The sequence below is a fragment of the Acipenser ruthenus genome, chromosome 20, assembly GCF_902713425.1.
Source record: "Acipenser ruthenus chromosome 20, fAciRut3.2 maternal haplotype, whole genome shotgun sequence".
Classification (NCBI taxonomy): Eukaryota; Metazoa; Chordata; class Actinopteri; order Acipenseriformes; family Acipenseridae; genus Acipenser; species Acipenser ruthenus.
Window position 1 is genome coordinate 23565030 of NC_081208.1, and position 22848 is coordinate 23587877.

The window sequence follows — 22848 nt, forward strand, 5'->3', positions numbered from 1 at the left end:
CCACCTATTGCAATGTTACCAGAGAGTTCTGTACATCTGTACTCTAATAGCAAAGTTTTACCATACAGTTAAACTAGAGCTGTGCTTTTAAATATCATACCCAGTATTACAGTATTACCTCTAAATGTTGCTGTGGTTCTAAAGTCAGAAAAACACATGTTTTGCCATTCAGAAATAAACTGTGTTTTGGACACACTAATCTCTTAAGGCCCTACTGTGGCCTACATTTAGGGATTATGGGTATCTTGCACGACTACTGCAATGTTACTGCAGTATTTTAAATGGGTTTATTTTAAAAGTTATGTAACGCTAAATGATAACTCCTAACGTGCACATACTCATTTGACTGTATACAGGAGAGTGGTATTATAATCCCACAAGTTGAAAAAAATGATCTGAATACATTTTTATCAAGAAACAATTGAAACGACAATCGTTTTTTGTTTGATTTAATTACCAATTGGACTCCTGGCTCCTAAAAGAGAGCTGTATTTCTCTAACGGTATCCTTCTTATTCTCTGAGACCCATCGTCTGCTTTGCACTTTTGAACTGTGAACACCAAAAGCCTTTCTTCCCCTGGCTAGCGCTGGCCATCTGTGCGGATAAAGGTGGAGTTCTCTCAATCCTTCACTCATCCATCAGAGCTGGCTACAAGACCTCTGAAAACCTGAGAGTTTTCTTGTCAGGGGGGCGAGGGGAATTATGTTGAGCATCAGATGGATGGTGAGTATTGAAGGCAGTGCTGTAGGCTGGGGCAGGGGCTAAGAAAAAGCATAGGAGATTACCTTATTTTCCAGCAGATGTTCATCAGTCACACTCTTTGATCAATATTCTAATTACAGATTAATGGAAATTGAAAAGCATTACTTTAAGAGTTCTCTAAAATTGCTATGCCATACAATTTTGTGTTGGCTATTACAATAATAACTATCTGTCAGTGATATACAGAGAAAGGCAAGACATGTGCTCCTGGTAAATAAGCCACAAACACTGCTTGGCCTGGTCTGCTCTTGCTTAAGTAGCGTGTGTTGGCTAAACAGGTACATCTTTTTTTTTGTATGTATTTGCCTTCTTAGCCAAGGCAGATTCTACACCTATTGATACATAATCTAACTGATAATGTCTCTGTCTCGCAAGTTGTGCTGTGGTTAAAAAGCTGAACAGGAGCACCTGATGTAAAACCTTGGTCAGACAAAGTGTGAATTGCTGTGCAACCAGTGCTCGGTTGTAAACACAAAGCAGCAGCATCTACAAAGAGAAAGTGTCCCACACCTTCGCCAGGCTGGTGCCCTTTACTTTAACTGTGTGTCATTGGCAAAGGAAAAGTTTGTGAACTTTACTCACTGGGTTTAGCACACAACTCGTCATTCATCATCATAACTCGTCCAAAGTCTAATCTGGCCTCTCTATACAACAAAGCATATGTGAATAAGAGGCACATTTGTTTTCATAGTATAGCATTCAATACCATCAAACAGTATAATCCCAAAGATTTTGTTGTTTTAATTCTTGTTCAAGGTGTCAGATTGACAGCAGATGAGACTAAATTTATTTATCCATGAAGTACATGTCATGTCAAGTTCCTACATGTAGCTTTCTACAAGGTAGCTCCATCCCCAACTCCCACTTCGGTCTCGTTGAGACTGCCAACAAATTACCATGTTCAGTATGGGCCTGCCTGTTAAGAGCAGAGCTGGGACCACCATATATCATTTTACGAAGTCCCCACAAAACAGCAGTTAGGTGGAAAAAGATTTCCCTTCACTACAGTAGGTTCTTTATTTAATCCCTTCAAGTCTTGTGGACTTGAAGCGGGGGTGACAACGTACGTTTGAGGGCGTCAAAGAATCAAAAAGGAAGAGAAAGCTTTTGAACTCACTTAAAAGAGCAAGAATATTTTCTCCAAAGAATTACCACTAAACTCAAACTAAAGTAGAGGTCATCTTAAAAAAGAAAATTACTTTGTTGGAGGTTTTCTTTTGTAGTAGTAGTAGGCCATATTTTTTCCAAATATTTAGCTAGACGTGAAAGGTCAATGTGTTCACATACCGGCTTAATACATGAGAAGGTTGTGTACCTGTAGGCATGGTTGATGAGTGGAAGTACTGCATGAGGTGTAAATACCCAAGAAAATCAGTGTCCTCAGATTATGCCATTTTTTATACCTGTGTTTGTGTTATGTATTTAAAAAAATAGGGACTCTTCTGCGCTGATCATGTCCATTCGTCTGTCAGTTTGTGTGTCTATCTGTCACACGCTCAGGAGGCATTAGAATAAATCAACATCAGTAATATATAAAATCATTGTGCAATGATAGGGGTGCGGTCAGAGGGGTTAAGTTCTGATTACACTGGGAGCGGTAAGCTGTAAACCGTGAGGTTTTTCATATTACACTTACGGCAGGAAACCTTGCGGTATATGTAAATGTATTATCACATGTTAATGTTGAGAAAAAATGAATTTGATGAAGGATGTCAAGAAATAAAGGTTAAATATTTGTGTATGGGTATTTATTTAAAAAAAAACAAAAAAAAAAAAAACTTTGAAGTGTTTAGCTTGGAGGTCTATGGCATACAGTACGCCATATAGTGTATGTTTTCTGTTGCTCTTCAAATGTAAATATTTTTACTTGACATGTCTAGTTTGGCCGCTATGGTGTCCCAGGTGTCTTGCTTCTTTAGCGTATCCTTATAATCTGGACGGGACATATGAGGGCATTTTTGCACCCTGAAAACCAGTCTTTCGTTCGCCATCTCTCACTGTACATAGTGCAGATAACGTTGATTGGTCTAGATGGAGATTTGCCACGCCGTATTTTCAATAAATCGCTCTGGTTTCTCTCCCGCGTGGTTTTCCACCATGCTGCGTTTCCGTTCCGCACTCAGTGTAATTGCACCCATTCAAAACAATAGATTCCATTTTTTTTTGCCGCACAGTTTACCGCTTTCCGCTACTGCGCCCAGTGTAGTCAGACCTTTAATGGTTTGTCCTCAACTCAGACAGAACTGGGCTGAAGCACAGGCCTATCAGAACTGCCATAGTGTCAGTGTCACAAGCAGGACAAGCTCATTCTGTACTCAGATGATATCAGAGACGAGGGCTTCCTTATTGGGGCCCAAGTTAAAACTGTCTTTCCACAGTGACACTAATTCAGCATAAAGTGGAAAAAACGTTATCGAGCTATGTAGTAGTGGTGCCAAAAGTAAAAAGACATTCAGCTGTTGAAGAGAACACTGTCATTATTTCCCTAAGGGTTCATTTACAGTATACAGATGTTCCTTTACAAACTGCCAAATTGCTTTCACTTTTCATGCTTTTAACACAACAGATAAGTACAGTATTTTCACATAAATGAATAAACAAATACATGTGACATTGGTTTGTTTCTTTAAAGAATTTACAAGGAAATGCTAACTTCGCCAACACAAAATTAAGATAAAGTTAAGATAGAAAAAATATTTATTTTCAACGCTAATATTGTACAATGGGAAATAAATGTGAATATCATAATGTACAATACACATTGAAAATTGTGGGCTGTAGCAAAAACCAAAACTTCTGGGGGCAGTTGCAGTCTAGAAATAAAAATAAAAAAATTAAAAAAACTGAAAAAAAACAGGAGCATACTCTGCACTGTTTGGAATAGTCTGTACACATACATTGGAAATGTGAAATAAAATCCACACAGGCTCAAGTTGTTCATTTTAAAAAGGCAAAACACAACTTGTGCCAAAGTATATTCTCTCATACGTGATTCTCGGGCGCTATGTTTAAGCATTATAGAAACTCAGTACACTGCAGTAAGTAAACAGTTTTGAAAAAAAAAATATGATATCAAGTCTATTTAGGTGTTGTTTTGCAAGCGGTGACTTTCACGTTAACTCTTAAAACTCAGCCCCAGAGCACCGAAGGGTATGCACATATTACTCAGGCACCGTAAAAGCCACCTACCTGGTCATGGCTTGTTTAAAAGGACAGACTTGGGGTTTTCCAAAACCTATTCAGTGTGTGTATGCGGTACTCCTAGCTGGAACTATGACTGCCTCAAGTTAAGCCTCTCATCATGTGACCGAGTTCACAGCTTAGGTTTCGTTTTGAGTTTATTGCTCCGTCATTGTAGCAGCTAGAAAGCTCAGCTTCAATGGTGCATTTTTTTTATTTTTTTTTAATTTTTTTTAGCCATCTATGATTACAATATGTATAGCTGTGACCAAACATGATTTATTTGGAGAAGCTGTTTTTTTTTTGTTTTTTTTTAAACATATATTCTCATCTCTACCACATATAGTATGCCTGTTGCAACTTACATAATATGAAAGGAAATGTTGATATGTTACATGCATGCAGTACAAACTATCCAGTAGTTAAACATGCATAAATGAAAACAGTGAAAAACAGGTGGAAATATGGCTGTGTGTAAAGAGTTAAAAAAGAAATGGAGCGCTGGTTAAAAAGAAAAGCACCTTTTTCTTCTGCCGCATTGTGGCAAAGTGCCCCGTCCCTGTGTGCATTTGTGTGTTGCGTGCGTGTGTTAATGTTGGTGTATAGTCATTGGTACACGGGATATAAACGGGTCTGTGTTTCACGTGTATTTAAAAAGTGTATATTTGTATTTAGGCACGGGATTGCACATCACGCACGTGCATTTAAAATATAATATGTGAACACGGGGTTTCACGTAATGAATTCACGTGCTGGGATTCAAGTGAATAATTAATTAGTAATTGAATCCCAGCACAAACAGTATAAATAGATGCACGGTTAGTCACTCGTGGTTAGGTGTTCGGTGAGTGGAGAACGAGTGTGGAGAAGGAGAAACTAAATAATAAGAACGGAAGAACGTAAATATAAAGTAAATAGTGTTTTCACTCACCGTGTTTGTGTCTGTTTCGTGTTTAGTCGTTTTGTATGTCTGTTTATTTTGGCGCAAGTGCCGTGTCCAGTGTTTTTGTCTGTTCCAACCTTTTATTTTCTGTTCTGTTTATTAAATGCTGAACGCGATCACGCGTTCAGCCTCACCAAAACCCCATCTCTCTGTCGTTTGTGTTCCTGTTTCTGGTCTGACGCCACCCACTCCGGCCGTCTTTGTGACACGTGGTGTCCTGCGTGGGATCGACAGCGCCTCCAGGACTCAGGCCAGAGCAGGAACCGCAGTTTTGGATTAAAAAAAAAATAATAAAAAAAAAAAAAAAAAAAAATGGCAGAAGACGCCATCAAACTGCGGGGCTGGTTCCTAGAGAATGCTGGGCTGGAGGCCCAGTCTCTGCCCATAGTCGTCCAGGCCCTGTGGATGATGGACAGTGAGAGATGGGAGGCCTATCAGGAGGAACACACCCCAAACACCTTGGTGGAAGGTGTGGAGTTTGTCCTCAGCTACCTGGAGGCAACCATAAATGGAACAGCAGCCCAGGTAGCAGGACCACCAGCAGAGGAGTACCTGCTGTCCCCATCTCCACCAGCAGAGGGTGAGTACCTGCTGTCCCCATCTCCACCAGCAGAGGGTGAATGCCTGCTGGTTTTGCCTTCACAGCCCAAATGGGAGGAGCCCGAACGTCCTACGCCTGAGTGGGAGGAGCCCGAACGTCCTACGCCTGAGTGGGAGGAGCCCGAACGTCCTACGCCTGAGTGGGAGGAGCCCGAACGTCCTACGCCTGAGTGGGAGGAGCCCGAACGTCCTACGCCTGAGTGGGAGGAGCCCGAACGTCCTACGCCTGAGTGGGAGGAGCCCGAACGTCCTACGCCTGAGTGGGAGGAGCCCGAACGTCCTACGCCTGAGTGGGAGGAGCCCGAACGTCCTACGCCTGAGTGGGAGGAGCCCGAACGTCCTACGCCTGAGTGGGAGGAGCCCGAACGTCCTACGCCTGAGTGGGAGGAGCCCGAACGTCCACAGCCCGAGTGGGAGGAGCCCGAACGTCCACAGCCCGAGTGGGAGGAGCCCGAACGTCCACAGCCCGAAAGGGAGGAGTCGGTGCGTCCACAGCCCAAAAGGGAGGAGTCGGTGCGTCCACAGCCCAAAGGGAGGCAAGTCGGGGCTTCCACAGCCCTGGGACCCAAGCCACCAGCAGAGGGAAAATGCCTGCTGGTTCAGCCCCAAGAGCCGGAAGGGGAGGGGTTACAGGCTCAACCCCCTGAAAATTTTTGGGGGGGAGAAGGGCAGGATGCTGGTGTCCCCCAGCAGCCTCTCGCTATGCTGCTGAAGGCAGCACGGCGCGCACATGCCCAGCCGCCACAGCAGAGGGAGCCAGCACCGCCAGGAGCAGAGGAGCTGGAGCTGCCTCTGCCTCCACCACCGCCAGGAGCAGAGGAGCTGGAGCTGCCTCTGCCTCCACCACCGCCAGGAGCAGAGGAGCTGGAGCTGCCTCTGCCTCCGCCACCGCCCGGAGCAGAGGAGCAGGAGCTGCCTCTGCTGCCCGTACCTCCGCAGGGAGTACGGTGGCCGGAGCCCCAGAAAGGGGAGCTGCCGGCCACGAAGAAGGGGGAGGAGGTCTGGAGACCATTTTCCCCAGCAGCAGTTTCGCTGCAGGAGTTCTTGTGGCCGGAGCCCCACAGGAGGGAGCTGCCGGCTACGAAGAAGGGGGAGGTCGGGGGACCACCCGCCCCCGCAGCTTTTTCGCTGCAGGACGGGACCAGCATGCTGTCAGCCGTGCCACTACCGGCAGGGGAGCTGACAGCATTGCCAGCCATGGGCCTACTGAAGCCTCCCTTCCCAGCCCGAGACTTTGTCCTGGACTGCTGGATTTTTAAGGGGGGAGGTGGCCGTTGAGGCCATGTGTGCTGCGCACAAGGGGGGGTATATGTGGCAAAGTGCCCCGTCCCTGTGTGCATTTGTGTGTTGCGTGCGTGTGTTAATGTTGGTGTATAGTCATTGGTACACGGGATATAAACGGGTCTGTGTTTCACGTGTATTTAAAAAGTGTATATTTGTATTTAGGCACGGGATTGCACATCACGCACGTGCATTTAAAATATAATATGTGAACACGGGGTTTCACGTAATGAATTCACGTGCTGGGATTCAAGTGAATAATTAATTAGTAATTGAATCCCAGCACAAACAGTATAAATAGATGCACGGTTAGTCACTCGTGGTTAGGTGTTCGGTGAGTGGAGAACGAGTGTGGAGAAGGAGAAACTAAATAATAAGAACGGAAGAACGTAAATATAAAGTAAATAGTGTTTTCACTCACCGTGTTTGTGTCTGTTTCGTGTTTAGTCGTTTTGTATGTCTGTTTATTTTGGCGCAAGTGCCGTGTCCAGTGTTTTTGTCTGTTCCAACCTTTTATTTTCTGTTCTGTTTATTAAATGCTGAACGCGATCACGCGTTCAGCCTCACCAAAACCCCATCTCTCTGTCGTTTGTGTTCCTGTTTCTGGTCTGACGCCACCCACTCCGGCCGTCTTTGTGACACGCATGCAAAAACTTCACGTCAGGGAATGGCAGAAGCAATGGAGAGTGCACTGTCTCAGTGATGAACAGCTGTTAGGTCTCCTGAAAGCAGCTTATTTTAAAGCAACACCAGTGTGAATGATGATGCAGTAAAATATATATAGTTTTTTATGTGCAAAAGTGCCTTTTTTTTGCCATTCCACCCTAAAATGTTGGAATCCCCCCCATTGACTGCAGCATAAGGGGGGAATCCCCCAGCACACAACAATGAAGTTCAAGCCCTGATGTGGAAAGTGTGGTAATGTATTCCCTTGCTATTCCTTTTTTAATCTATTAGTTACATTATTCACCGTGTTGCTAATAGTTCATTTACTGTTGAGTAACAGTAAATGTGACGATTCAGGTTTGTACTTCAAGTAAAACAAAAAAAGTAGTAAGAAATCTAAATAAGCTGTCGGTTTCTCTCTAAGCTGACTTAACACAATGGGTTCTGAAAAAACTGTAGAGGCTAGAAATAAGATTCAGTATTTCTGTTACAAATTGCTTGTGGTTAAATTGACAACAAAAGGGCTTGGTGGCACTGTGGGCTAACCTACCAGCCTCTTTAGACTTTTCACCTTGGATCAGATCCTGCTCAGATCACAAGTGACATGACTTTGGGCTCAGCTTAGCCCCCAGTGTACATTACTCGACATCACAAAACCATTGTCACTTTTTGCTTGAGGATTGCCAGGACCTAATGGTAGGACGTGTTCAGGGGAGGGGAGGTGAACTTGCACAGCTGTGAGGGAAGCGTGTCTGGTACCTGTCAGCACCATACCTGACGTCACCTTTCATTAGCACAGTATTCCATTTAAAATGGATAAATGAATAATATTGACAACAATGCTTGTACACATCATTAAAAGACATATTGTTGAAGGAACAGTAGTTTATTGGGTTTATATAACATTGATCTAAGCAATGGCAGATCTTAACACCACCTCTATTCAAATCCTTAAAATAACTACTTCCTGGTCTTTTTTTAACAGAAAGAAACACACTGAATAAACATGCACTCGTCTAGTTGTTACAGTAGTTGCCATTGTAGAGATTTCAGTGGTAACTTTTTTTTTAAGATTAATTGAATAAGTGGTACTCCACAGAAGCGCATGTATACCCAGATATAGTATAAACCTGGGGGGCGTAAAATTATAACTGATGTTTTTTTTTGGTTTGTTTGTTTTGGTTGAAATATTAAGGAGCACAGAATAAGCATTAAGTTAAAGTTTTGAGCTTCAACTGCTGTAACATCTAAAAAAAAATAATGATGAAGAAAGACTTAAATGTATTAATTTAGACAATATCTTTTTTCAAATAATGCATCGCTGTTGGCAGAAAAGGGGTTTCAAATGTGTTATTGTGATTGCAATGTAATACCTTGGCAATTTGGAAGATGTTTCTATTAATATGGACAGAGGGTCAGGCTAACCTCTGTGATACAGACAACTTAATACAAATCTGTATGCTAATAGCTTTGCCGGGAGCAGCACATGCATTCACTTCTGTGTCGTCCCCCCCCCCCCCCCGTCCCCCCCCCCCTTAAGAGGCACATTTTAATACAAATTCCAGATTACATTCAGACTGATTGAATCCACTTCTGTGGTTCGTGTATTTGTTCTAGCGACTTGTGATTATTTTTATTTTATTATTCGTCATAGTAGTAATGTATTTTTTTTGCCTCCTAATCTCTTCATCAAGGCTTTTCGTTAAATCATGATGCATAGTTCATTGCTGTTCGGGGGTGCTCCATTAATCATGAGATTCGTGTTCGACGTATCTACTTTTTATCCATCTCTTAAATCAGTCACTGGGGGAATTGGCAGGAATCTGGGTACGCTCCAACTGCGTTGATTGAAGTGGCATTGTTTGGGAGACAAGCCTCTCTCAATCAACAAGCAGTCTTACTAAATTACAATGTGCATGAAAAATGAAGCCCTCCCCCAGGTTCAATCCAGACTGCTATGTAAGAAGCAGCAGATAGAGGGACCCTGCTGGAGGGATTCTAAACCTGCTGGCAAGACCTCATTGGCATTGGTGGAAATGTCTCTTTTTCTAAAACCTGAAATCACCAAGTTCCTCTAAATATATTTTAGGGGAAAAATGTGTATTATTGGGTTAATGCATTAGTTGGATACCTGCTGGGTTCGAATCTGGCTTAATTAACACGTGAAATTTAGCCTAGTTAATTTTGTCCTTTGTGGCCAGCAGTCCACATCTTTAAACTAAGATTGGTTCCTCCAGGGTAGGCTTAAAACATGCTTGGGATTTAATATGAGGCATTATCACACATGTATTTATTTATTTTTATTGCTTCACTACCTGACTTATGCGCTATTTTGTTCTACAGAATTTCTATTGACATTTCTAAAACCGGTTAATACTGTTGTCTAGCTTTATACCTGCAACTCCAGGAGTTAATGCCCCTGGTTATTATTTTATGCCCACTGCTGGTGTGACATTGATCTGTAATATTTTTAATTTACTGTGATCCTTAAGGTGTAATGTTTAGTGTAATCTATAGTACATTTTCACATGTTTTCTTTTGCATGTTAAAGCATGTACAATCAGTACAGCATCTAAAAGCATGTGAATTAACTCTATAGAATATGTCTGGTCAGTCATTGTCAATAATGTTGCATGGGTATTGTTTACTAAATGAATTAAGCCTCCTCTTTTAATTACAACAACTTTGAGTGAATTGTCAGTAGTTTCCCCAAGGCTATTTTCATTTAAATAAAGAGTCTTATTTTAGTGGGAAACAGATGTATTAAAATGATCTAAATAATGTAAAATCGAAATACTGGCGTCCTTTAACTTCACACCCTTTAACTATATTAAATCCTTCTGGTTTTCCATTTTTATTTAAGCATCCCTGAAGTCAATAAAAATTGAACGAGTTCTGTCAAAGAACTGGTTTAATTTTGGGGCGACAGTATTAAGATATGCTACTCTTTATGTTATATAGATAGATGGATAGATAGAAAGAATCACAGACAGTTTTTGCCAATGTTATATCACTTTCTGCCAGAGTAGGAGTCTGATGGCTCACTGGACACCTAATCTTCAAACAGCTCTACTCTGTTTTTCTCGCAGGCTTGCTAATATTAAGTAAGTAAGTAAATTGTAAGTTGCCCTGGATAAGGGCGTCTGCTAAGAAACAAATAAATAAATAAATAATAATGATGATAATAATAATAATAATATACTGTAGTGCAGCTGTATTATTGGGTCATCTGGGGTAAATATGAGACATACGCAAGTTTGGGTAAAATGAGACACCTGCTTAATGTTAAGCACATTTTAAAATATTAAAAAAAAAAAAAAAAAAAAAAAAAAAGTTTCCAACCTCAAAGTTTTACTGAGAGTTAAGTACAGAGTTTATCACAGGTAAAAATGAGTGTACCACTACTAAATGCTTGATAGAGGACAAAATGTTAGAGAAATGATTCACAGAGTAGAAATGTCAAAAGGTAACTTTTAGTTTTATGACCGATCAATATAAATTAAAACTAAGCACAGCAGAGGGAATAATGTGAAAATTGTCTCCCGTTTCTCTCGGATGACCTCCATTCATAATACTTAACACTGGTCTTGTCCTGCAATTAGAATAATAGCAGGCTATGTGATGCTTCCTATGTAATTTGCAGTTATGACAATGACAATGCAATAATATAAAAATTAAAAGGGACATTAATAACTAAAGAAAAACAGCTGTCCATTCTTAAGAGGTCAGAGGTTAAACTGCTGCCACGCCCCCTGAGTTGTAAGCAGGTGAAAATCCATAATGACTTTTTTAAAAAACTTTTTAAACTGTCCCACTACTTAAAGAGGAGGAGGGGGAGGGGGGGGGGATACATATATAATATGTATTTATTATCTTGTTCTCATTGCTTTTATTTTTTATTTTTTTTAAGACCATTGATCTAACAAGGTTAGTTTACTGTTTAATTGTGCACTACACTTTTGGAGCAGGTATTTGATCACACCTGTTCTGTGCAGTCTGGCTCCTTCATTGTGCTGTGGTTCTGATTTTAAAGAATTCCTGGGTTAAAGCGTTCGGTTGAAAAGAGGAGCACCATTCCGGCTGCCAGTGATCTGGCCTAACCCCTGGCTATTAATCATTGGTCTCTATTATTAACTGAGGGTTCATTCATTGCTCCACAAAGGTACCTAGAGGGTCAATTAAAGACTACAGGCTAGTTTTTTTTTTTCAAAGACACAAGAGGGTCAATTAGGAACTGTTGTAATTTCAGCTCCAACAGCGAGATCCGTGGATGATCAGGCACAACAGATGTGGAGCTGCGTGCACTGGGAATACTCGACCCGGTTGGGTGGGGTGAGGTGAGGGGGAGGTGTTAAAGGGACCTTTCCTATAGAATGTCCTCCAGATTGTTTCATATTACAGAGCCCTAATTCCATTTTAGCATCCAGAGTTAATTTGATATCCAGCTAATTCTTCTGCTGTAAGAATTTTTATACAGACACATTTGTGAGCTAGACTCAGTTTGATTTTAATGGCTATGAGATGGTCCAATAACATATTTGGTACACAGGTGTTTTTTTTTATGGGACAACATTGTGAAAGTAACGCAATGTCCTTCTAGGTCGAATGAGACAGTCTTTTGCAACATGTGTTACATGAAAAACATATTTTAAGATTCCAAAAGAGCTAGTAAAAAAAAACTAGGCTTGAGCAACATTCCATATATAGTTTTGAAATACCAAAAAATTGTTGTAGGATATCTGCCACAGTGACTTCTTTCTGGGGCCATGGAATAGCAGACTTTCTCTTGTGGTTTCCTGCTGGCCAGGGAGGGTGTGGCCAGCATGGGCAGCGAAGAGCAGAGTTTTCCTGGGGTTAGGGCACCTCAACTGGGATTTCTATGATGGAACACCCTGCTTTCCCATCTGAGGGTGTCATCCATCTCAGGGTTTGTCCCCAGCCTTCCATATGCCTGGTGGATTTTCACAGTCTCACCATTGGTGTCAACAGGAGGAGCTCGTTATAGAATTGTGGTATAGGTTTGGACAGATTGGCACAGAGAAACCCTCCGCTAGCCTGCCATCATTCAAAATACTGTTAAAAAAAAAATATATATATATATATATAAACTATTTACATAAATCTGATGATTCACTATTTGGCAGGTTTGGCTTCTCTTGCACTGCATTTTTTAGTAGTGCTGCCAAGAAGGGTCATAGTACCCTGCTGAAGCTCTATTGTGTTAATTACAGTAATGCTAGATAGACAACCAGATAGATGCACCTAGATACTGGAAGCCTGCGGCAGGAGAGAGAAGCATTTCTCTTACAGTAAAAGGGGCAACTTTACCAAGGAACAGTTTATGGCTGGCATTGTTTGTTTGTTTATTTGTTTGTTCAATGTAGCTCTGTGTTAAGATTAACTGTTATTCAAGACCCTTCATCTTTATAGCCATACAGTACTTCACTGTTTTATTTTTTATAAACCTATGATTTTACATTAATAGCTTTTCACTTGAGTCGTTATACACACCACACATGAATCTTCTTGTATAATTTTTTGTGTGTAAGTTAAAATCTTTTTGTACAACCAATGCACAGATTTAGCATTCATCAAAGTCCATTTCTCTTTCTAGACGACCATTTTGAATGTCAAGAGTCATTTAAGAATCAATGTTGAATCCAGTATGAATGCAGTAATTAAAGTTTCCTTGGAAACCTTGTTTGTAAGGACTGTGTGGTCTTGTCTGAAGGACGGGCTTGGTCATGGGTTGTACTCACCTCATCCCAGAGCTCTCACCCAGGCCCAAGGTCTCCAGACATCCTATCCTCCTCTCCTGCCTTCCACAGTCTTTGACTAATGACCCTGAAAGTGTAAGCACCAAAAAAAAAAAAAAAAAGACAAACAGACAGATGAAGCTACTGAACATTTATCTTCCTAACCCACGAATGTACCTGCTCAGAGGTACATAACCCTCTTTCAGGTTTAACGTACAGTCATGGCTTAATTACAGTAGCCAGGATGACTTTAGGATTACGCTGGACTTTTGCTCAGTTTTTTTTTTTAAAACCTTTTTTCATCAAAATCTCCCTTAATAATTACAGTGTGACTGTTATAGTAAAACTCTTCACCATAAAATAATAGAATATGAAATTACCTGTTTTCTATGGATTCATACAGTAGTTTTATTATTGAAGCCACAGTCCTGATCAGAATACTGTTCAACAGTCCTATGACTAGGAATCTTAAAGGGTTATCTTGTAAGAGATGCCATGCAGGTACTGTAAGTGACATGGATACTATAAATATTTTCTGCTGGGTTTTAAGAACAAAAGAATCGTCCCATAGTGATTTATGGCTGCTTAGGAGTTGTGATTTGTCCTAGCAGATGGCTGAAAAGTGGATTTCATTTTTTTTTCACAGTATATAAATATCATAAGAATGGAATCCTACATGATTAACTTGTCTGTCAGGCGTTCCTAGAATGGCCCAACTTGTAAGTTGTATGTGTAAAAAGCCATGTATGTATAAGTGTATTGACGTATGTATTTAATGTATTTATTTCAATACAATCCTAATAAATATAATAGAACCTGTCTACCGTATGGAATTATATCATGAGACAAAGTGAAAACATCAAACACATCATGAAATAAAACATTAACCAGATCCATAATGGTACTGCACATATTTTGTAGGTTATATATTGTTTTTATAGTTAAAACAATTACTAGGTCTTTTCTACTTGAGACCATATTGGTTTCATATCAGTGTTTAAAAATGTATCTTATGTTTATATGACATGTGCTAACACTTTCTAAACATACTATACGATCATTTTACCTTCGTACATCCATTGTATTTAGTTTTTATGGTTACATTTTCTCTGCGGTGTTTCTGCTCATCACAGCAGTAAAATTAGTTGTCTTTCTGTTACATTTAAATGAAACAAGACAGACTGTTTTATGTAAGTGTATATTTCTGTTCATCATTTTTTCTAGTTACCTAATATCATCTTAAAACCAGCATCGTTTAATGCAATACACATTTTTTTATCAGACATAACTACCCCTTCCCCCTTCTCCCTTCTTAATTAATGTTGCAAATCATTGTAGATTCTGTCCAGGTAAAACAATGACCTTCTCCATGACCTAGCTGACAATACAGAGTCTGTTACTTATTTATGTAAATATGTGCAGATTTTACTAATTTGTGCCTTTCCCAAAGCTGTAGCTAAAGCCCTCTCCAAGCAGCTAATACTAAAAACTGGACTCTTCTCCCGCTGCAGATATATATAACCCCTTGCTCATTTTCAGTTTTCTTTTTCCAGTGATAATACAGTAGGGGTTAGAAACTAATTAATTAAACCTTCTCGTTCCTTTTCTGAGGACTGGCACTACGATGAGGTATTTTCATTTAGCTCTCTGCCTCATATAAATTGAATTGGGTGTGTGGAAGGATCTCTGTTGAAACAAACATGCAGTGCTGCATATTCAATTTGAGCAGAAGACACGACACAGCAGACTCAGCTAAGAACAGTTCTAGTAAGCGCCTGAAAAGGGGAACTGAAAAGGGGAACTGAAAAGGGAAATAGTCATCGAAAAAAACATGATAGTACAGTTGGCAAAGGGGAAGATTATTGGGGTGGGGGGGGGAATCTGAAATATAAATAAAACCTATTACTTGCTGATTGAGTAGTATATGGTATAGAAAAGACATGCACATTATAAAAAATTACGCTAAATATTGAATTCATTTTTTTGTAGTTTTTTGGGCACATGTAACTGCTGTCTGTAATTCATTTGAAAAATACCTGCCCATTTTACAAAACTAACCAATGCACTAAGTAATGAAATTAAAGATGCTTTAAGTTTGCTTCTAATTTTGTGGCTTCAATGGCGAGTTTCTTCTTTCACAAAATAGAAATTAATCTACAGTACATTTTTTTTCATTTGAATAGACCCCGCCCTCCTGCCCAATGTCTTATAATTAAACAGTTACTCTTTGTAAATGCCTGCATGCCCTTATTAGTCCTGTCTTTCTTTTCTGTCGCTTCTTTAGGAGGGCTAATTATGTTTTAATAACTTTTTTGTAGATACAAAATCAGAATAGATTCCCTTTTGTAATAGACCAGCAATACAGAGAAATAACTCAACAAATATTAACTCCACCAATAATGAGAATTGTAGTTGTAACGTAAAATCTATTGTGTTTTCATAGCGATTGATCCGAGAGCTCTGCAGATTCTGTCTATTCATCAGAGGATTTATTTTTTAGTTTTAACTTACTGGCCTTTGAGATGTACCTAGTCTGGGCTGACAAATGAACAACAACAAAAAAAGCAATTACAGTGTCAATACAAGAACATTTTGCACAAATGATAATTATTTCTCTTGTGTGAACAGCTGCCCCCTACTTGCCATGATTTTTAACAGCTTGTTAAAAGATGATTGCATTATTATTTCCTACAGTAAATACTGATCTGTGTGAAGTGGTTCGCCTTTCTTTTATATACTGTATGCTTTTTTAATTTGTGTTTTTCCCATTAGTTTTAATTATAGCATTCAGCAGATTTACAGATGATAAAGGCCTAAAGCTTTGAAATATTGGCTTCATATTTGGTACAAAACTGAACTCTATCTCTCTGTCTGTCAAGTTCATGGGTATGCTAAAGAAAAAACAGTGAAGCATGGTGGAGGTTCCTTGCAAGTTTGGGGCTGCATTTCTGCAAACGGAGTTGGGGATTTGGTCAGAATTAATGGTCTCCTCAATGCTGAGAAGTACAGGCAGATACTTATCCATCATGCAATACCATCAGGGAGGCATCTGATTGGCCCCAAATTTATTCTGCAGCATGACAACGACCCCAAACATACAGCGAAAGTCATTAAGAACTATCTTCAGCATAAAGAAGAACAAGGAGTCCTGGAAGTGATGGTATGGCCCCCACAGAGCCCTGATCTCAACATCATTGAGTCTGTCTGGGATTACATGTAGAGAGAGAAGCAACTGAGGCTGCCTAAATCCACAGAAGAACTGTGGTTAGTTCTCCAAGATGTTTGGGCCAACCTACCTGCCAAGTTCCTTCAAAAACTGTGTGCAAGTGTACCTAGAAGAATTGATGCTGTTTTGAAGGCAAAGGGTGGTCACACCAAATATTGATTTGTTGTAGATTTTTCTTCTGTTCACTCACTTTGCATTTTGTTAGTTGATAAATATAAACTATTAACATGTCTATTTTTGAAAGCATTCTTACTTTACAGCATTTTTTCACACCTGCCTAAAACTTTTGCACAGTACTGTATGTATGTGTGTGTATATATATAGCAGACCAGAAAAAAACAAATCTTTCTCTGTTAAAATGAAACTCAATGCGGTGGACAGAGTAAGAAAAGGTGAAACTCAACCAGCAGTTTCAAAAGATATAAATGTTTGCAGAATCTACATTGTATGGGTAGCTAAAAGACAAAGAAAAACTAACAGGTTTTCTTGATTAAGATTGACTTCAAAAAGGGCTGCTCTAGGAAAAATATGTGCTGCGCTGTGCTGCTGTGAGAGTGCAAGACTGTTTGTTGTTTTTGGTGTGGCCCAGGTTAACAGGGGCCGGGGAATAATTGTCAATAAACCGTGGAAACAAGTACCTGCAAATTGTGTACATCTCCTTCCTTCATTATTCACCATACGCTACAATATTAGTTTGGCTTGTGGGCATTGTAAATCATTTTGGGAACAAAAATGCCAACATTCATTATAAGGCAAAATACAAATAACGTGGTCTCCTAATTATGGACCCCGACGACAGCATTATAGGATAGCACTGTGTGTATGTGTGTGTCTATATATATATATATATTGAGGGATTGTATATTTTACCATTTAGAAACTGACAACAGAGCTCATCGATTATTGGTCTCCAAATGCATATGCCAAAAAACAACTTTGAAAAATGCCTTCTAAAGTCCTCATCTGACCGATGCGTTGTTGTGTGTTCTTAGCTGTTGGGGTTAAGCAAGTAATTGCAGCCTGCCCAGTACAGTTTTTAAATAACACTTTTTTTTTTTTTTTTTTGTCACTCAAGTGTAGTAAATGTCGCCTAGAAAAGCAACAAAACCATAAAGTAAAACTTTACCTCTGTGACCAATGTTTCACTATAGAGAAATAAATGGATGTCATAATCCTGTTGGAACTGCCTCTCTCTATTTTGCGCTCCCTCCCTCCCGTTGTGTATCTACAGTACGTAGATTTTAGGTCCTTGTCTGCAGATCGGACTAATGACACTACTGCTGTTACACACTCGAGGGCTTGTTATTCTCTCTTTCTACTCCCTCTCCACCACCCCTTCAAACTATGTAAACAGATGAATAACCTAATCCTAGAGCAGAGGCTAGGTTCCTTGTATCAGGCTGCGTGTCCAATGAGATTGTCAAGCCCCGTTTGTCAGACTTTACGGCTCATTACAGCTAGCAAGATCTCGGAACAGATAGGGCCATCAGTGGTAGTGGTGGGGGTCACTAGGGGGTTATCAATGGGCAACCGTCACTATGTTTGCATGTGTGTGTGATGGCTGTTATCACAAGCACTTGAATGAATAATGTAATAGGGTTATGGACGCTAGCTGATCCTGTTGTATTTTTTTATGAAGGATGAAGGAAATCAAGAAATGACAGGCAGAGTTAAACATAACACTTACTTTTATTATAGAGCAGGCTTTAACTAAATGGGGGATGGGGGGTTGCATACAGGGGTCACACTCACGCGGCAGGATACTGTGCAGTCATTGAAAGTAGTCGTAGTAATTGATAAAATGCTGTAGTGTAAAAGGCTAGATGTCCAGTCTTCAGATTGAGATATCCCAGGACAATGATTTGGGGAAAATAGTTATACAATGTATGCATGTGTGCATGTATGTATGTATGTATGTATGTATGTATGTATGTATGTATGTATGTATGTATGTATGTATGTATGTATGTATGTATGTATGTATGTATGTATGTATGTATGTATGTATGTATGTATGTATGTATGTATGTGTATGTATGCATGCAGAAAAGTCTGGTTTGAATTTCACTTTATAACCATGTCACATAGGTCACTGTGTGCTATGCAAGACCCCATTCAAAGTTAGTTAAGTGATATTAATACTAATAACAATCTAAGGAGGGGTAGGGATTTTAGGGTATATTTTTTTCCACAGTTACATGAATGAAAAGGCAAATCATAAAGACATTCATAAAAGCTGGAGGGGTATCTTAAATAAGTGTTAAAAAAAAACAAAAAACACCCCTAAGGAAATACAAAACTATCCATTTACTGAGAACTTGATAACAACCCTGCAGTGTTAATAAAAGCTAAGCCAATGTAGTAATATGCTGTTATTTTTTTAATATATATAGTTTTAGTTAAGGTCCCTGTTAGACACTAACAAACGAAAGCATAGACAGAATGCTTCTAGAAAAGTCTACATAATGCAGTGACCTATCCTCGTCTATGGCCAAACCAAACTGTGACTGCGTATTTGAGCTAAGATAGCTATAGCTGCATGGCCCCTTGAAACCTGCTTGACACTTTCTAGAAGCTAACACAAGTTATAATACTAACAATGCAACAGCAGTACAAATTTTAAAAAAATGCTATCAAGACCACCCACGAAGCAAAATACTACTACAACATACCTGTAAACTTTAAAAAAAAAAAAAAATATGAAAGGTACTTTTAAAACTATACAGGGTAAAACGTTTAAAGGTTCTATGCCACTCCTATGTTTGCTTTCTGAACAGGACAGTGCACTATGATGGGTTCATGGCAGGATGCCGTCTAGATCTCAAGGGATAATTGCTGTAATCACATTCAGTCTGAAAACTCATATAGCGAGTAGTCCCGGAGTTCCAGGCATTTATAAATCATAGCGAGACAGCGATAAAGCCTCCTGTTGGATTTTTATCCCAGTGCATCTAAATGTTTAAATAAAACAAAATGAAGCAGCTACATCATCATTGCTTCTATCATCAGATATCGAGCCCTCTCAGTGCTCCACTATAAGAAAATATTTCAGAAAGCTTTTAACTGGCAAATACACAGTAACAGTTCTGTGGTTTTAAGAAGTCAAGTCTGAAGTCCTGTTTAAAGTGAAAGTGGCTCTTTTGCGGAATCCAGTGCGGTTTAATCTGTACTTAATGCACAAGACAGTTAATTTATCATTTGTTGAGACACTCTTAGTATGGTAATGCTTTGTCCAAGCAGGGAAATGCATTAGTACTACATTACTAGTCTTGTTTGTCCTTCATGCTTTTCTTTTCTTCATTGTAGTTGGGATGGGAGTATGTAACATAATTTGTCAAAGACATAACATCTATTGGTAATACAGTACAGTAGACTCTCGCTAATCCAGGCTTCGGTGGTCAAACGGTTAACTAATTTATGATGAAATATAAATTAACAGTATACTTTCTTTTTTTTTTATAGTACAGATTATGATTAATACTGAACAGGGTGTTTTTTTTTTTTTTTTTCATTTCATTTATTGTTCATGAAAAGTGAGGGACGGTGATACCAGCTACATCCAGGCCACAGGATCATGAAATCTTAACTCTCACAGCTCTGCAAGCTTTCTGCAAATCCTTAAAATTAACACACACCCTACCATTCACTTCTGAACCGCTCTCAAGTAGACTTGTGAATGTCCACAGGGGTCTATGTTAAGACAAACAAATTAATTTTACTTGTTAAGTCTCCTGGTCTGTTCTTGCATTTCTTATGCTTTTTTTAATTTCAATTCATTAGTACATCTGTACTTTTTCTTCTTTTCTTATTGTCACCTTTACAGTTGGTTTAGGAACATTTCCAACAGGGATCTTTTTCTTACCATACGATGACGCAGTGGGGAGTTGAACATTTCTACAATAGAATGCAGCCATCTTTTGTGTGTGCGTGCAGTGCAACACACAGAACTCTTTTTCAGAACACAGCCAGCTACAGGAGGAATCAATGCTGGAGATGTCCCAGAGCTTTACAGTGCATAACCGTCGCACGGACACTTCAGGGTCAAACCAAGTGCGGTGAGACAGCTCGGCAAAGATCGGAGACCATCAGAGAAGAAAATAAACTAGCACTGCAACGCAAGAGATAAGGTCAACTACTCTTTATTGAAAATTCTTACCCTTAGCCCTTTAAAAAGCACGAAACAACAAATAAATTACAATTGTAAGTCTTTAGAAATCCGTGCTTTAAAATCAATGTTCTTTTTTGCTTTATAAACATTATTATTTGTACCCTTTTTATTATTATGTGAGAATCTTTTAGTTCTTCTTCTTTAGGTTAATTCAGGAAATGCAAATATTACAAAAACAGCACTACAGATGAACTTCTGCATCCTGGTAACTGCTCACATGGTCTGATTGCTGCAAGACCACTGGAGTGCATTTGAACAACAACAAATGAAGTGATGTACCAGGAAACAGCAGCAACTTTTCCTCTATAGTGTTATCTTTGAAATATTCCAAATTTATATATAAAATACAAGCATAGAACCAAAATATCTTCAACAGAACAAAATCGCTATTATTGAGAATACTTTGTGAGTAATGTGGCTTAGGATACAGTGTTACCACATTTCCTTTATTCTGTTTTTGTGATTTAATCCTTTTTTTGTGTGTGTGTAAACGCCTGAAGGAAAATCATAAAGTAATAAAAAATGTTAATAAATCCTGGAAATCTTAATTAGAAGGTATTGTTCCAATGAGTTCCCTGCCCCGAGGACCTTATAGTGTGTGAAAACATAGAATAGTATTGCAATTGCCTGGAGGAAAAAATCAGCTGTCTGAACCATGGCAGCCATGTATCTTATAAACCACTCAGATATCAGGTTAGAACATAACTATAACAACAGCCTGTGCCCATAAAACACCAAATCAGGGATGTGATACCAAGCATTATCTTGTAGCACTGTCATTGTTACTGGCAGTAGTGATTCAACTTTCAGTGGTGCTATGCATTTTCCAGTCAACAGGGCCACTAAAAACACATACATTAACACTTTGTGACAGTGTACCCGCGCCCCTGGGTATAGTTTTGAGTAATTTGGTATATTTTGGGTTATGTAGCACTGCTGATATAAAATGTAGATTTGTATTTGGGCAGGGGAAAAGTGGTGCTTCGCCTCTGCCTTGCCTCTGTCAGCAGTTGGTGCGTCGCCTGTGCCGAGCCCGGGCACTCCACTGTAGGTGGCTTCGTTTACGCCCCCATTCATCCCTGGCAGCATTTCCACTGCCAGGATTGCCCTGGCTGGAGGAGCCAGCCTTGCCTCTGTCAGCATTTCCACTGACAGATTTACCACTGACAATACTGTCGCCCGTGGGCCCAATGAGGCCTCCGTTCCTGGCCCTGGATTTTAAGGGGGGTGGTGGCCTTTGAGGCTATGTGTGCTGCGCTCAAGAGGAGAGATGTGTCACCGGGTACCCCTGCCCTGGGTGTAGTTTGGATTATTTGGTATAGTTTGGTATATGTAGCGGGTGATGTAAAATGTATATTTGTATTTGGGCATGGGTAATGCACAATTAGTTCACATGAGGACTGTGCCGGGGACAGATTGAATGATTTGGCAATCGAGTCCTGGCACAGCTGTATATAAAGAGTTACGAATCACTCACTCGGGGTCAGTGTGTTCACAGGTGGAACGTGAGTAAAGAGAAGTGAAATAGAGAAATAACAATTCCTACGCGTGCTAATTAGATACCAGCACAATACTTGTTTGTTTTGTTCCGTGTCACCACTGTCACAGAGAATATAAAAAAAAAACATCTTACTACATTAAATAACTATTAAATAATCAATGGCAGGAACAGATTAAACTTACTTCATGCATGGAACCCCTCCTAACTGTTAAAGAAATAAGTGATTTAGGAACATAAAATGATCCTTCTATGTGAGAATTTGGTCTAACATCAATATATATATATATATATATATATATATATATATATATATATATATATATATATATATATATATAGATATAGATATAGATATAGATATATATGTACTGTGCATAATACATTTATGTATTATAAAACAATAAATGCATGACTGCATTGCTATTATGATTATTATTATATTTTTTTACACATTCTTTTTATTTGTACAGTTTTTCAAGGTGTTCTAGTTTTTGCTTGAATAGAGTATTATTATTATTATTATTATTATTTATTTCTTAGCAGACGCCCTTATCCAGGGCAACTTACAATTGTTACAACATATCACATTATTTCACATTTTACAGATATCACATTATTTTTACATACAATTACCCATTTATACAGTTGGGTTATTACTGGAGCAAGGGTACAACAGCAGTGTCCCCCACTGGGGATTGAACCCACAACCCTCCAGTCAAGAGTCCAGAGCCCTAACCACTACTCCACACTAGTATGCCTGATGT

At 39.4% G+C, this 22848-nt stretch overlaps 1 protein-coding gene across 5 annotated transcripts in view; it reads left to right on the forward strand.

The window, feature by feature from the left end:
• The window catches only part of LOC117425746 (WW domain-containing oxidoreductase-like), a 339286-nt gene that overhangs the window by 143041 nt on the left and 173397 nt on the right, over window positions 1–22848 (forward strand). The window contains exon 9 of one of the 5 annotated variants that reach the window (XM_058993708.1): window positions 20239–20583. The exons of the other annotated variants lie outside the window; for them this stretch is intronic. Within the exon in view, the coding sequence (XP_058849691.1) occupies window positions 20239–20247 (9 nt within the window). The 3' untranslated portion in view covers window positions 20248–20583. Of the gene's footprint in view, window positions 1–20238; window positions 20584–22848 lie in introns of those variants that run through there. 5 annotated transcript variants of the gene reach the window in all.